The following is a 15,039-nucleotide window of genomic DNA, read 5'->3' as shown; positions in this document are numbered from 1 at the left end:
TTGATACTGTGTGGAGACGATATTGTAGTAACTTAGAGCAGGAGTTGGCAAACTGAGGCCTGAGGGCCAAATCCAGCCTGCCACCTGTTTTTGTAAACAAAGTTTTATTGGAACGCAGCCACGTTCATTCATTTACATACTGTCTGTGGCCTCTTTTGCCAGATCTCTGCTATCTGGTCATTTACAGCCCTGATTTAAAGTGTGGACCTTGGGATCTGGCAGACTGGGTTTCTTTTCTGGCCACTTATCTGTGATAGCAAGTGATTTAAGCTAAGCCTTTGGTTGCCTTGTCTGGAAAATGATAATGATGATTCCTGTCTCACTGGGTGATGGTTAATGTTCACTGAGATGCAGCATTGGGTAAACACTCAGGGAACATACTGTAAGGGAGCCCTGTGTGGTGGGTGTGTCATCTGTCATCAGTGCCTTTATTTGCAGGGCACTTTGCGAAGTACTGGCAAAATGGAAGTGATTGAGGCCTGGCCCTTTTGCCGTGTGGTGACTGAATAGTACCTGCAGTTTTTCTCCACTCTGTCTTCTCTGACAGCATTGCCATCTAGTCGTTTTTGCTGTGGATATGCTAATTTAAGAAGTATAGTTTTTAGAAATATTGGTTGTTTTATTATCATAGCAGTTATTAAAACTGCATCTTAGAAGTCAGAATATGATTGAATTTTTGTTAAGTTCTACTTCATTTAAATTAGGAAGAGAAAAAGTATACTAATTTCTACTTATGAATATACTTTCATAAATAACTGCTTTGTTATTGTTCGTGCTGTCCAGTCATTCCCACTCCTAGTGACGCTGTGGACAGCAGAGTGGAACCCTTCCGGGTCTTTTTGTGCCATCCTCTCACCTTCTGGTGTTGTATCAGACAGTGCTCCACTGCTATTCACGGGTTTTTCATGGCCAATTTTTCAGAAGTGGGTGGCCGGGTCCTTTTTCCTAGTCTGCCTTAGTCTAGAAGCTCCACTCAAACCTCTCCACCGTGGGTGACCCTGCTGGTATCTAAAATACCAGTGGCATAGCTTTCAGCATCACAGCTACACACAGCTGCCACAGTGTGACAACCGACAGATGGGTGGTGTGGTTCCCTGACAGGGAAATGAGCCCTGGTGGAGGCAAGTGAGAGCATGGAATCTTAACCACTAGACCAGCCTTTAAATGGGATGAAAACAGTAAAGCAATAAGAATACCATCTATAAATGTATAACTGCTATAAACTAATGAAAAATTATATCTATTTATTTATTTATCATAAAAGTAATAAATTCTTATCGAACATTTGGAAAATACAAAGGAGTATATTGAAAATGGTTGAAAATTATATATATTCCCACTACCCAGAGAGAAATTGGACTTCTAATGTATTTTTTCCCATTTAAAGAATTAAGATGTAAAAATAATTTTCTGTTGCCACCTTTTTGAGTCAATATTAAAAATGTGCCAAGGCATAAAAACATTTTAAACATAACTTTTGAGTTTTATTTTTTACTAACTTTATATTTTGAGAAATGTCAGCTCTTCAGAAAAGTGCAAGAATAGTACAGTGAACACCTGTATACCCTTCACCTGGAATCACCAATTGTTTGTATTTTTCCGTATGAGTTTCATCTCTCTCTATGGTTTTATTTTGGTGAGCCCTAAACATGATTTTTAATGACTGCACATATTTAATTTTGTGTAGTATCATGATTAATCATTCTCTTATTGTGGATATTTAGTTTATTTTACCTTGTTTTTTCCATTTTAAATTTAGTTGAGTGAGCATCCATGTTAGGCACAATACAGTGGCTCATCTTTAAAACCATACCCTTTGGGGTAGAGGTTACAGAAGAAAGGATTAAAGCTTAGAGAATTTAAATAACTTTCCAAAGATCAAATTAGCAAGATTTCTGGTATTGAACTCACCAAACATTCCCTAGCATTGAAAACTTGAACTTTAACAACTTGAAGAATGTGTTGTTTGAACCATTTTATATAAACCAGATCACTCTTATACATTTCTATATGAGAATCACGTAGGTATATCCCATTTTATTAAATGAATATTTTATTGTTACAAAGGTTGTCACTTGTTTTCATAATAAAATACATATTCATTGGAGAAAATTTGTTAAATTGAGAGATATAAAAAGAGAGAACTAAAAGAGTTAAAAGTCCCACCACTTTGAAATTTTTTTGATAAAGAACCTTCTGGTGTTTTCCTATCTTTAAAAATAAATAGTGTGTTATATCTTTCTTTCTTGAAATACTAGTTACTGTGAATATTTTTCTATATATTAATGAACCTTTGAAAACCAGATTTTCAAAGGCTAAATAGTATTCCATCTCATGAAAAAAAACACGTATTTATTGTCAAAACAATATTCTGTCATTGTAAACACAGCCATAGTGAACAATTTAGGACATTAATCTTTGTGCATAACACCAGTTACTTGATTTTTTAAATGAAAGTATTTCAAACATACAGAAAAGTTCAGATATGAATATAACAAACACCCAAAGATCTACTATGCAGGTATTTATAGGTATCCAATAACTTCATTTATAGGGTAGAAACTCTTTCTACATATAAAGAGGTTAGAAAGAAAGAAATGTTTACCATCTAAGAAGATATTTCTATCTTGGTATCCTCTAGTTTATATCCAAATCCCTTAGATTTGCCAATTTGTGCAAATGTAGTTCAAGCTGTCTTGAGTCTTTTGTATTTATCCAGTTATTTTCTTTGATTCCTTTGGAAACAGTTATTTAAAACAACTTTCCTTGACTGCTGCTTCAAGAGCTGTGACAGCTGCAGGCACAGCTGTGGTTTTTAGTTTTAACTAGAAACTCATCATTCACACTTCCTTGAACACAGCTGGATGTGTTCTTGCTTCCTGGTTGGTAACACTGTTATGCAACCATTTATTTGAATATATATTGATGAATACAAACTGGGTAAAATCATTGTGAATTATTGGATGTAATTTTTATCGTCTTGTGCTATGTTGAGGGTTATATATTGCTTTTACTGCCACTAATTTCAACAACGGAAAAAGTATGAGTCATAATGGTAGAAAATTGTTAGCTTATTCTTAGGATCCATTGCTTTTTTGAACTGTAAGTTAGATCCTCTAATTTGTAGTCTGCATTCCAATACTGACCTTGTTTATTGTGCTGACTGCTTGAACTTTTGTTTAAAACATTATGGAAAGAAATGAAGAGTATATAAACATTCCCTTCTCCCACCAAAAAATGTTATCTCATCCCTTTGCCAAAGACAGTTGATTCCAAAGAACTAAAAAAAATGACAGAATTGATATAGTTTCCTCTTTTTATTCAATAGTAGAAAGATTTGCTAATCTTGCCACACATAAGACTAGCTTATGAAGTATTTTGTCTTTTTCATCTGTTGTTCATTGCTATTGCTTTTGATATAGATTCTTGTTGACTTTAACTTATTCTTTGATTTCAAATCTTAATATTTAGGTTAGATGTGCATTACCCTGCTTAATCTACAATAGTAGTGACCTGAAAGGAAAAGGGACAGATAGAGGAATTTCAGTAGGATTTCAGTAACTTCTTCCAAATATTTATTTATTTATGTATTTTTTTCCTGCTTAGATCTAGTGTACCCCAGAAAAAAGAGGCAACATTCTCTTCAAAGATCAAAAGCAGCTATCAGTAGAGGAAGATGGGAACGGATGTTAGCCCAGGGCCAGTCTTCCTCAGCAAAAAGAGGAGGATTGGCAGATGTTAGCTTAGGGCGGATCTTCCTCACACACACACAAAAAAGGCAGCTATCAGTGAGTGAAAACTTTTAAAAATGTGCCCTCTGATCCTTTTTTCTCTGAGTTATATGTGAAGACATCTATAGCTCAGATTGTGTTTGGTGTTTGTACATTTCAAGCTCTTTAGCTGGATGGAATGGCAATGCACTTGGCACCTGCTGCTTTCTCACTTTTTCTCTAGAAGAGAGTCCCATGCCGTCCTGAGCTAGGAGGCTGTGGGACGGGGATCACCTTCTATGGTTGGACATCTGAAGATCTCTAGAGGACTACTGGCTACTTAGCAGTTATCTCATTTTACAGAAGAAGTCCAGGGTGAAAGAAGGGGCCACTTTTACTATATTACGTTGCTAAGATCAAATCCCGGTCTTCTGACCCTTAACTTTTAGCGCTTCGTGTCAGTGGTCTCTTTATTGTGCTACTGTGTTCACCTTAAGGTGGAGTCTCTCACAAGGTAAGAGTTCTGGAGCAATACTTGGGTAGTTCCATGCTAACGAGGTTTTATACTAATGATACTGAAGATTTCGTTTTTCTTTTTCTTCACAGGATTCATACCTGTATGTAGCCTTGGTGTGGCTCAAGTAGGCAGGATGAACTTTGGAAAGGATGTCAGCACCTTGAAATATTTCACCATCTGTGGCTTACAAGAGGGCTATGAACCATTTGCTGTTAATACAAACAGGGATATTACCATGTGGCTAAGCAAGAGGCTGCCTCAATTTCTCCAAGTTCCATCAAACCATGAGCACATTGAGGTTTGCTTTTTCTTTAAAAATCAGACCATTGCCGAAACCCAGGAGTGGAATATTTTTACATGTGGGAGCTCCTACTTGGACAATTATTGTCACTTACTGAAAATGGTGGCCCTGGTGTGTTACATAATAGTGGAATCTAAGCATAGGATTACCCTCTGGCTTTATGTGCTTAATGAATAGCTGCTTAGACTGATCCACAATAATTAATTCTCTTTTTATATAGGCAATGTCAGGCTCAATCTGAATATTTACAATTATAACATGAATTTCCCAAATCATCTTCTGAGTTAGAAGCAGAACTATGAGTATATCTATAACACAGTCCTCCCTATGTTTAGTCGTGTCATTTACAAAATTATGCCAAGTGTGGGCTGTGTTTGGGGTTTTAGAGATGTGATGTGCGTTAGTGATCTTTGTAACTGGGAAATCAACAATGATGATTAGAATTTGAACTATTGTTTCTTCATTTGCTAGGTGACCAGGATAGATGGCACCATAGACAGCTCCCCATGTTTGAAGGTCACCCAGAAATCCTTTGGTTCTCAGAACAGCAGCACTGATATCATGTTTTATCGCCTGAGCATGCCAATCGAGTGTGCAGAGGTCTTCTCCAAGACTCCGGCGGGAGGGATCCCCGGTGCCGGCCTCTTCGGTCCCAAGAATGATTTGGAGGATTATGATGCAGATTCTGACTTTGAGGTTCTAATGAAGACAGCTCATGGCCATCTGGTGCCCGATCGTGTTGACAAAGACAAAGAGGCTACAAAACCAGAGTTTAATAACCACAAAGATTATGCTCAGGAAAAGCCCTCTCGTCTGAAACAAAGGTCACTGACGTATGCAAAATGATTTTAACTATGTAATTATTATGTGGGGGGGGTTTCAGTAGAGGGTAATAGAGGGTAAACGATTTCCCAATGTCAATTTGTTCTTTCTCCTTCTATATACAAAGGATTCTACGAGGGGCAATAAAGCAACCTATTTGTCATCTAGTTTGTTACTACTGACATAATCTATCCCAAGAGTTACTTTTATTTATGCATTTTTTTACTTGTGGTAAAAAACACATAAAATTTACCATCTTAGCCATTTTTAGGTGTACAGTTCAGTAGTGCTAAGTATATTTACGTTGTTTTGAAACAGATTTCTCGAACTTTTTCATCCTGCAAAACTGAAACTCTATACCCATTAAACAACTCTCCTTTTCTACCTCTCTGAGCCCCTGGTAATCACCATTCTACTTTTTGTTTCTATAAATTTGACTACTTTAGATACCTCACATAAGTGGAATCATACGTTATTTGTCTTTTTGTGACTGACTTATCTCACTTAGCATAATGTTCTCCAAGTTCATACATGTTGTAGCATGTGTCAGAATTCCCTTCCTTTTCAAGGCTGAATAATATTCTATTTTGTGTATATACTCTACATTTTATTTACCCATTTATCCGCTGATGGACATTTAGGTTGATTTCACCTCTTGGCTATTGTGAATAGTGCTGTTATGAACATGGGTGTGCAAATATCTTTTCAAGACCCTACTTTCAGTTCTTTTGGACATATACCCAGAAGTGGGATCACTGGTAGTTCTCTATTTAAATTTTTGAGGAAACTTCATGTTGTTTTGTATAGCAGTTGCACCATTTTACAGTCCTACCAACACTGCACAAGGGTTCCAATTTCTCCACATGCTTGTCAACTCTTGTTACTTTCTGGTTTTTTGATAGTAGTTATCCTAATGGGTATGAAATGACATCTCATTATTTTGATTTGCATTTCCCTGATGATTAGTGATGTTGAGCATGTTTTGTTTTGTTTTTGTTTTTGTTTTTGTGAGGAAGATCAGCCCTGAGCTAACATCCGTGCTAATCCTCCTCTTTTTGCTGAGGAAGACCGGCTCTGAGCTAACATCTATTGCCAATCCTCCTCCTTTTTTTTTCCCCCCGGAAGCCCCAATAGATAGTTGTATGTCATAGTTGCACATCCTTCTAGTATGGCCAGAGAAGCGGTGCATCGGTGCGTGCCCGGGATCCGAACCAGGGCCGCCAGTAGCGGAGCGCACGCACGCAGCCGCTAAGCCATGGGGCCAGCCCTTGAGCATGTTTTCATATGCTCATTGGTCATTTGTGTATCATCTTTGGAGAAATAAATGTCTAGTCAAGTTCTTTCCTTTTTTGTTGCTGAGTTGTAGGAGTTCTTTATATGTTCTGGATATCAACCCCTTATTAAATATATGATTTATAAGTATTTTCTCCCAAGATTTAGTTTTTTAGATGTCTATATTTACTTTCGTAGTTGAAACTTAGAGTATTCTCTCTAAATAGTATCTTTTTATGGACAAGAAGGCAAATTATTTTAGCATCCTTTCTTGCACTAAATCTGAATTTCTCAGCCTTAGCACTATTGACACTGTGGGTTGGATAATTATTTGTTGTAAGAGTCTGCCTTGTGCATTGAAGGATGTTTAGCAGTATCCCTGGCCTCCACGCATTAGATGCCAGTGCACATCCCCAGCCCTCAATCGTGGCAACCAAAAATATCTGCAGATATTGCCAGATGTCCCTTGGGGAGCAAAATCACCCTAGTTGAGAACCACTCTACTAAATTGATTATATGTTCATGTTTGAGGTAGGCAGAACATTTTAATGTGGCTTATTCCTAGTCTTCTATTTCAGATTTTTGCTTAGAAGAACAAAGCCAGATTATAGCACAAGCCATTCTGCAAGACTCACTGAAGATGTCCTTGCGGATGATCGAGATGACTATGAGTACTTGATGCAAACGTCCACGGTATGACGTTACAGCTTTTGTCATTTATCTCTATTGGTCAATTATTATGCTTTACATTTCAAGTAGTTCACTTTGATTCATCATATTTAGCAGGCTTATTTTTTAAATAATTACTTGCTTATATTTTGGGGACAGAAAAATTGAAAAATATATGTATATTCTGATGTATATTATGCAATAAGAGAGCTATTTTAGGGAAAATGTCCTTAACAGTACCTTTATTATCCTGTTTCTTGGCAAAATTTTAATTTTCCACTTGGTTTTTCCAAGTACATATCATTTCCTTCGTCTTAGTGAAATGTCTAAAAGATCATTTATCATACTTTGGTAGAGGTCAAGTTTTGCTGTCTACCATTCAAAATTTTCAAAACAATTTCTCCTAAAACGCCAAATGGAAAAAAATATATAGTTGTGTTCCTTGTAGAGTGCCCCCATGTTTAAACTTGATTTTCACATATGAGATCTGAACTATTTCAAAGTGATTTTAAGGTGTCAAAATATGACATGTTATCGATAGGAAAGACAAAGCATATTCAAAGAGGTGGGTGACAGGTAAAAAACTCTAGCATGGATTAGTGTACTTGTGTAAGCTTAAAGAATATGAAGCTTACCTGCCTAGTAGAATGATGATTTTATTACATAAATATACTGTATGTGTACCCATACATATGGTATGTATGTTATATGTGTACATACAACAAAGATACTTACATACTTGGGAGTATAAAAAGCCTCAAATCATTTAGCATGTTTTCTCAGAGTCTTTTCTCTTTTTCCCATTATCTCTGATTTAACTCAGGCTCTGTGTTTTAAGACTTTTCTTATTTTGCAGGGTCAGTCCTTTGAGCCTACAACATTTTATTTAAGCCAAATGATTTTAAACAAGGACATATATTAGTCAATTCGAAGACATTGCAAATCAAAGTTTTGTTTCTTCTTTGCCAATACTTGGTGTTGCTATCTTGACAGTACTATTACTCAGTGAGAATCTTTCCTGGACAAGAACCTGCTAACGTCTGGGTGGGCTGGATTACCTCCGATTTCCATCAGTATGATACAGGCTTTGACTTGGACAGAGTTCGTACAGTAACCGTTACTCTAGGAGATGAAAAAGGAAAAGTGCATGAAAGGTTGGTTTTCCTCAATTTTTTACATTAATGACATCTGATAAAAATGTTGATAAACATGGGAATTTTTTTCTTGGATTTCATGCCCAGGATAATATTCTATTTGTAGGAACAATATCATCAAATCATTAATGTCGGTGTCCTTTTGTTACTCATACACAGTCCAGTAAAGAATATGAATATATTAAAAGTGAAAAACATTATAGAGTAAGAGTAGCATCCTTTTGGGATAATAATCAGATATTCCTTCAGTTGACACTGTACCTGACTAACAGCTTGGGTTACCAAAATTTAACCTTTGTTTTAGGGTTTAGAGTTGGGTGAATGTGAGGCATTTAGCATATGGTGTGATGTTTTTCTTGGGAACTGGTTATGTGGTGGGGAGAAAATGTGAAGACAATGTGGGCTAGTAGTTTAGGCCAGGGGGACACATTTAAACTCAGACTGAGGAGTAGTGGGTTCTTTCCTCAGCTTTGCCATTGACTCGCTGTGTGACTTTGGGTAAGTCAGTTACACTTTCTGTGCCATCCTTTTTCATTTGTAAAACAAACCAAACTCAAACCAAACCTTCAAAAAAGTGAAGAAGGCTATCTTCCTTGCAGAGTAAGTCAAGAGAAGATCTGACCATTTGCATCTACCTTTTGTGCCCATGCATCCTCTCTGATCTGCTGTGACAGGTCTCATAGAGAGAGTCCTCCATACGTTGCTTTTCTTTTATACCTGCAGCATCATTTTTGGTGACCGGAAGCTCAGTCTACTGCTTTCAGATTTTAGTACTTGAAACGCAGTGAACTTAGCACTTGAGATGGTGGGCCTAGCAAAAATCTCCAATGAAGTGTGCTTTACATCAGTAGGGGGGCCCAAAACGGCCTGTCTCCAGGAGTGTTCTTGGGGGACATATTTGATTTTCAGAGATGGCAACAATATAAGGAAATAACTCAGTATAAGGATGGGATACCTGATAGATGATTTTGATGTAGGAAATAGAAGCCAGGGAAAGATTGTTGAATCTTATGTAAGCAGTGCAAAGAAACACAGCGACTTTTGATTATTCAGAAACTGACTTATCTCCGCCGTCTTGTTCTTTTCTTTCTACTTGCCTGCCTTTGGCCTTTTTTGCTGGTCTGATTAACATGTTCGCTATATAGTGGCAGAGAAGGGGAAGGAGGCAAAGCTCAAATCACTTAAGTTTATTACCATCTCTGGAAAAGATTTTGGTGAGAGTGAAACTCAGGCAGGGGTTTGTTGTTAATATCACTGATTTTGTGCACATTCTACTAAGTCTGTCTCTCATAACAGATCACCGTCCATAAAGGGGCATAATTTTAGCCAAATTTTAAGTGCATTGAATCACTGATGGCTCGTGTAGAATTTGCCCAAGGACTTTGATAGTGTTTGGAAACAATTACTTCTTATCTCAGAACAAGTAGTTAAGAAAAACCTATGAGAATGAAAATGACAAATTTGGATGATTATTAAATAGTTAAACTTTTTTGAACCTCAGAAAAAGGTCCAGTTTGGTTTGAGTTTTTGGAGGGAAGGTGCAGGTCAGTTCTTACTGGGTTCCAACTTGTTGACCTGTCTCATTAGGTGTGAAATTTAGAGACGTGTAAGACCTGATTCAGAATGTCCACCGAAGTCAGTGGAGTTTTTGCTCAGAATCACAGAACCGGGCCCATTGTGCACCTCTCCCATTACAGCATGAGCTTGTTGCTTGCGCAGCATAATTTAGGTTTAGTTTGCAAGACGTACGTGCTTCCTATTAGACCTGTGGTTGTACAAAGATAAAAATGTTTTTTTGCAATTCAGCATCAAGCGCAGCAACTGCTATATGGTGTGTGCGGGCGAGAGCATGAGCCCCGGGCAAGGCCGCAATAATAACGGACTGGAGATCGGCTGCGTGGTGGACGCCGCCAGCGGGCTGCTCACATTCACTGCCAATGGCAAAGAATTGAGCACATACTACCAGGTACGGCGTCAGTGATGGTATCGTGCTTCTAGGGAGGAAAACCTTTTTTTCTCTTTTAGAGAAAAACACATTTTGTAAGATCAGAAAGTAAACTAGAAATTAGAAGAAAATGAAAACAGAAATGAGTTAATTATATATTGTCACTTCTGTTTGAATAATAGCAGTGCCATAGCTCCTCAGAGTATACAGTACATTCCTCCAAAAATGTTCACATAGTAATGAAATGAAATAATCCAAATAATTATTGAAAGAGGATATCCATATGACAGGAAGGAAAAGTCTCCGTTCCATAAAGTGTTCTTTAGTTGTTGTGAAAAAAATATTTTTCTTTGTGTTCCTTCCTTTATTAACATTATTAAATTCATTCGTTTGTTTAAGGTGGAGCCAAGTACAAAATTATTTCCTGCAGTTTTTGCACAAGCTACAAGTCCCAATGTTTTTCAGTTTGAATTGGGAAGAATAAAGGTAAGAAAGACGTATTCCTGATATTATATTTGGGTTATTTTCTATTAGGGAATAACATTTACTTCTTCTTAAATGAATTCAATATTTTATTAGTACTGATGTTAATCATATATTTATTCTTTAAAATAAAGGTAGCTATGTTTTAGAATTCTGTAATCTCAGGTCACTAGGGTAAGATGATTAATTAGAAAGGGTTTCTCTTTGGTTATCATAAATATATTATTCAATAAAATTAGGCTTATACAGAACAAAAATGCCAAATTACATACAGCTTAGTAATCATTAAACTCACAGGTGAGCTAGTGAATGGGATTAAGGACTTGAAATTATGCTACATTATGGTAAATGCTAGAAAAGTGGCATGTGTAGAGTATTCTGGAAACATAAATGAAAGAAAGGCTAAGTTGGATAGGGTGGATCAGGTAAATCTAAAAGAAGAGGTGACATTTAGGTTGCTTCTTAACTGTTGAATAGAAGATCTCAGAGTACACTTACTAGGAAAGGGCATTCTAGACAGGGTGAGAGAAAGCAAAAATGTGTAAGAGGGAAAGTGCTGAAGGTTCAAGAATTCAGTGTGACTGTAACAAAGGATGCCTTCCAGGATGTGACTGGAGATTAATATGGATAGAAGATAGGCCAAGTCCAAGTTGAAAAGGCCTTGAATGCCATGCTAAAAAGTTGGCACCTATTACATAGACAGTGGTAGTCCATTGGAAATGTGAAGCAGAGTATCGAATATAAGCAAACCTTTTTTGGAAAAATATGTTGGTAGTAATGTGGAAAAATATCTATTCTCACAAGAATGAGAGCAGGCAGTAACAATTAGGTATCAATAATTTTATACTGTCTACATGGGAGAAGATGATGAGAGTTATGACAGTTGTAATGGAGAGTGATAAATGATAAGATCTTTTAGAGGAGAAACTAGTAGAATTTGACAGTGAATTGAATTAATAGGATTTGTTGATGAATTGGATTCAGGTACTCAAAGAGAATGAAGAATCAAGGATTAATTTAAATTTTTTAGTTTGGACAGCTGGGGAATTCTAATACAACAATAAACAGAAGAACTTGTTGAAATTCAGGAAAAGGAATTGAGTTGAATTTTGCAATTGTAAACATTGAGCTGCCAGGCACCCGTCTGGGTGGATATAGTAGACAGTTTTACCAGGCTTGCTCAGTGACCTTAGACATGTTCCTTAAACCAAGTGAGCTCAGTTTCTGCCTTTGTAAAATGAGATTCTCAGCTGCCACAAAAAGGCCAATATAACATGGACTGAAGGAATCCATGACTTTTGTTAAGTAGGAGGGCTTTAGTGACCTTGCCAGAACGAGTTTCAGCAAAATGATGGAAAAAGCCATATTACGGGGAATTCAAGATTGAAAGTGAGAGAAAGGAGACGGCAAGTTTAGATGATTTTTTTAAAAAATAAAATTTGACAAAAAAGTGGTAGTTTCTCAGAACCCTGACTTGTATATTGGCCTATTTGACATTTCCATTTGGGTGTTTTATAAATGTCTCAAATTGACTATGTCCAAAACTGGACTGCTGCCCACCACAACCCCGTCCTCCTAACCTGCGTCATCTACAGTCTTCCCCATGTCAGTTAATAACAAATCTAGTTGCTCAGGCTCAAAACCTTGAAGTCATCCTTGTCTTCTCTTGCTTACCCTCCGCATCCCAGTTCCATCCCCAGCAAATCCTCCGCCTTCTCTCTTCTCTCACCCTCACTCCTGCTGATCACCACACCGTCATTGCTCATCAGGATCCTAATGCAGTTTCTTGAGTTCATCCTTGCCCATCTGTTTATCGTACAACAATCTGAGGGGCTGTCGTTACTTTAAAATATAAATCAGGTCATGTCATTCCACTGCTCAAAACGCTGTTTCCCTGAGAGTAGAAATCAGAGGTCTCATAATGGTTCTCAACTCCTAAATGATGTGACATCCCATACCTCTCTGACTTCATCTCCTACTTCTCTCTCCTCCTTCGCCCCACTCCAGCCACACTGGCCTCCAGCACTTCTTCAAACTTGCCAGGCAAACTTCCTTCTCAGGTTCTTTGCATTGACTGTCCCCTCTGCGTGGAAATTTCTTCCCCTGCATATCCATGTAGTCCTTCTTCTTGTCATCTTCTCAGCCACACCCGTTCTGACCATCCTATTTATTGTTTGTTATTGCTGTCCTACATTCTGGTTCCCCCATCCTGGTTTTTTTCCTTCTCCTCATGATCTCTTTTCTAATATACCATGTAATTTACTTACTGATTTTGTTTATTTTATGTCTCTAATAAAACATATGGAAGTTGTATGAGGATAGGCATTTTGTCTGTTTTGTTCACTGATATGGTCTCAGTGCCTGGGTTTTTTTTTTTCCCCCGTTAGCAGAAGAAAATAGGAAAGTAGCTTGAGGATGAGGCAGTCTCAAGAAGGCAGTTGAGAAGGTGCTGGTGGAGAGGGAGAGACTGAAGATAACGAGAAAGATGAGATAATCATTTTTATATGGTCCAGAAGAGACAGGCGGAGGTGGTATCATGATCTTAAACGAACGAATAAGCTTTGGCAAAGTAGAGACTTCTCTTTCCCTGTTATTGGAATTCAATTAGAAAGGAATTAGGATGGCTGAAGATACATATTGGAGGTGGAAGAAGGTGGAGGATAAATGAAGTGTGTTAGTTAATGCCTGATTAATTCTATTTTCTTGTGTGGGATAGTCAGGTGTATCTGTTGAGCTGTCTCCAGTAGACTCTGGTTACTAAAACCTGATAAACCTGACGATGAGTGAGAGAGTGGTTGAGGGATGAGGTGAGTGACAAAGGACAGGCTATGAGAGAGAGAGAGACAAGGGGATATGGCTTCTCCTTCAGGACATTTGACACCGGAAGCGACTAAAGACGTGCCGGGCCCTCGGACTTCCCTGAGGGCCCAGCTTGGTAAAGAAATATGAAGTCTCTGGGGTGAGACTTGGTTGCACTTGCGTTCTCAGTGTGCCACAGAGTATATGGGAAAGAAACATCCCCAAACCTGTTTGCCTGCCCTGAAGTTTTAGGTATTTTCTCTCATAATATTTTCTCTGCTCTTCATTTTAGGAGCTCTTCAGCCCAATCTCTATTATTTCTCATATTGACTTTGCTCGACTTGTAGTGGGTCTTACTTCCATTGTCTCTTTCCTGTGCAGAATTCTAGTCATTATTAACCCCAAGGTGGGGTATGAATGAATTTGTTTTCTGCTTTCCCATCCCCTAGAATGTGATGCCTCTCTCCGCGGGACTATTCAAGAGCGAGCACAAAAACCCAGTGCCGCAGTGCCCCCCACGTCTCCACGTGCAATTTCTATCACATGTCCTGTGGAGCAGAATGCCCAACCAGTTCTTGAAGGTAGATGTCTCTCGAATAAGTGAACGCCAAGGCTGGCTGGTGCAGTGTTTGGATCCTCTTCAGTTCATGTCTCTTCATATCCCAGAGGAGAACAGGTCAGCCCTGCATATCCCTTACTGTCACATTGGAACCCTTCACGTTAGACCGCTGCCCAGGGGTTCAGGGGGGTTGCTGGGGGAAAAAAATGAGGTTTAAAAAATATGTAATTTCTTGTGGCAATGGAGATATTTTGCATGTTCCAAGTGTAAATCTATTTCTCAACCACTTCATTGCTGAAACAAAATTATTATTCTACAGTTGAAGAGGCGGTATGATAGTGTATTGTTTCTTTTCTCAATCTTGTTTTTCTTATGATGCCAACAGCAACTAAAAATTCAGACAAGTATAACTGCACTCTGACTTAGAACTTAGAGTAATACAGTGGCATAAAATTGTAAGGTATTAGAGACAGAATCATAGAAATCCCTTAGTTCAACCCTTCGTTTGACAGATGTGAAAAACTGAAGACTAAGAGACATTAATGAAAGAAAATTATAGTGAAGATATGCTGAGGGCTTTGGAAAGAAGTTTATATGCATTCTAGATAGTAATACTAATAATATAAATTACAATAAATACTCAAAGGTAGCTTTGTGATTTTCATTTTTTCCATGTTGTAGCCAATTAAATTGCAGAGAATTCATTTTAGCAGGCTCATTATCAATAAGAAGCTAAGTTTCTACATTTGGGACCAAGATTTCCCTCCCAAAATATCATTTAAAAGTTAAGTCATGGGTCGGCCCAGTG

At 37.8% G+C, this 15,039-nt stretch overlaps 1 protein-coding gene across 1 annotated transcript in view; it reads left to right on the top strand.

Annotated features, from left to right (window-relative positions):
- The window catches only part of RYR2 (ryanodine receptor 2), a 683,573-nt gene that overhangs the window by 461,456 nt on the left and 207,078 nt on the right, over positions 1 to 15,039 (top strand). Inside the window, exons 29-35 of the mRNA XM_058542954.1 lie at positions 4,317 to 4,525; positions 5,000 to 5,352; positions 7,201 to 7,315; positions 8,285 to 8,445; positions 10,252 to 10,411; positions 10,790 to 10,876; positions 14,122 to 14,348. Coding sequence (XP_058398937.1) covers positions 4,317 to 4,525; positions 5,000 to 5,352; positions 7,201 to 7,315; positions 8,285 to 8,445; positions 10,252 to 10,411; positions 10,790 to 10,876; positions 14,122 to 14,348 — 1,312 coding nt within the window. The remainder of the gene's footprint in view (positions 1 to 4,316; positions 4,526 to 4,999; positions 5,353 to 7,200; positions 7,316 to 8,284; positions 8,446 to 10,251; positions 10,412 to 10,789; positions 10,877 to 14,121; positions 14,349 to 15,039) is intronic.

Source organism: Diceros bicornis, chromosome 6 (genome assembly GCF_020826845.1).
Source record: "Diceros bicornis minor isolate mBicDic1 chromosome 6, mDicBic1.mat.cur, whole genome shotgun sequence".
Classification (NCBI taxonomy): domain Eukaryota; kingdom Metazoa; phylum Chordata; class Mammalia; order Perissodactyla; family Rhinocerotidae; genus Diceros; species Diceros bicornis.
This window is presented reverse-complemented; position numbering and strand designations above follow the sequence as displayed.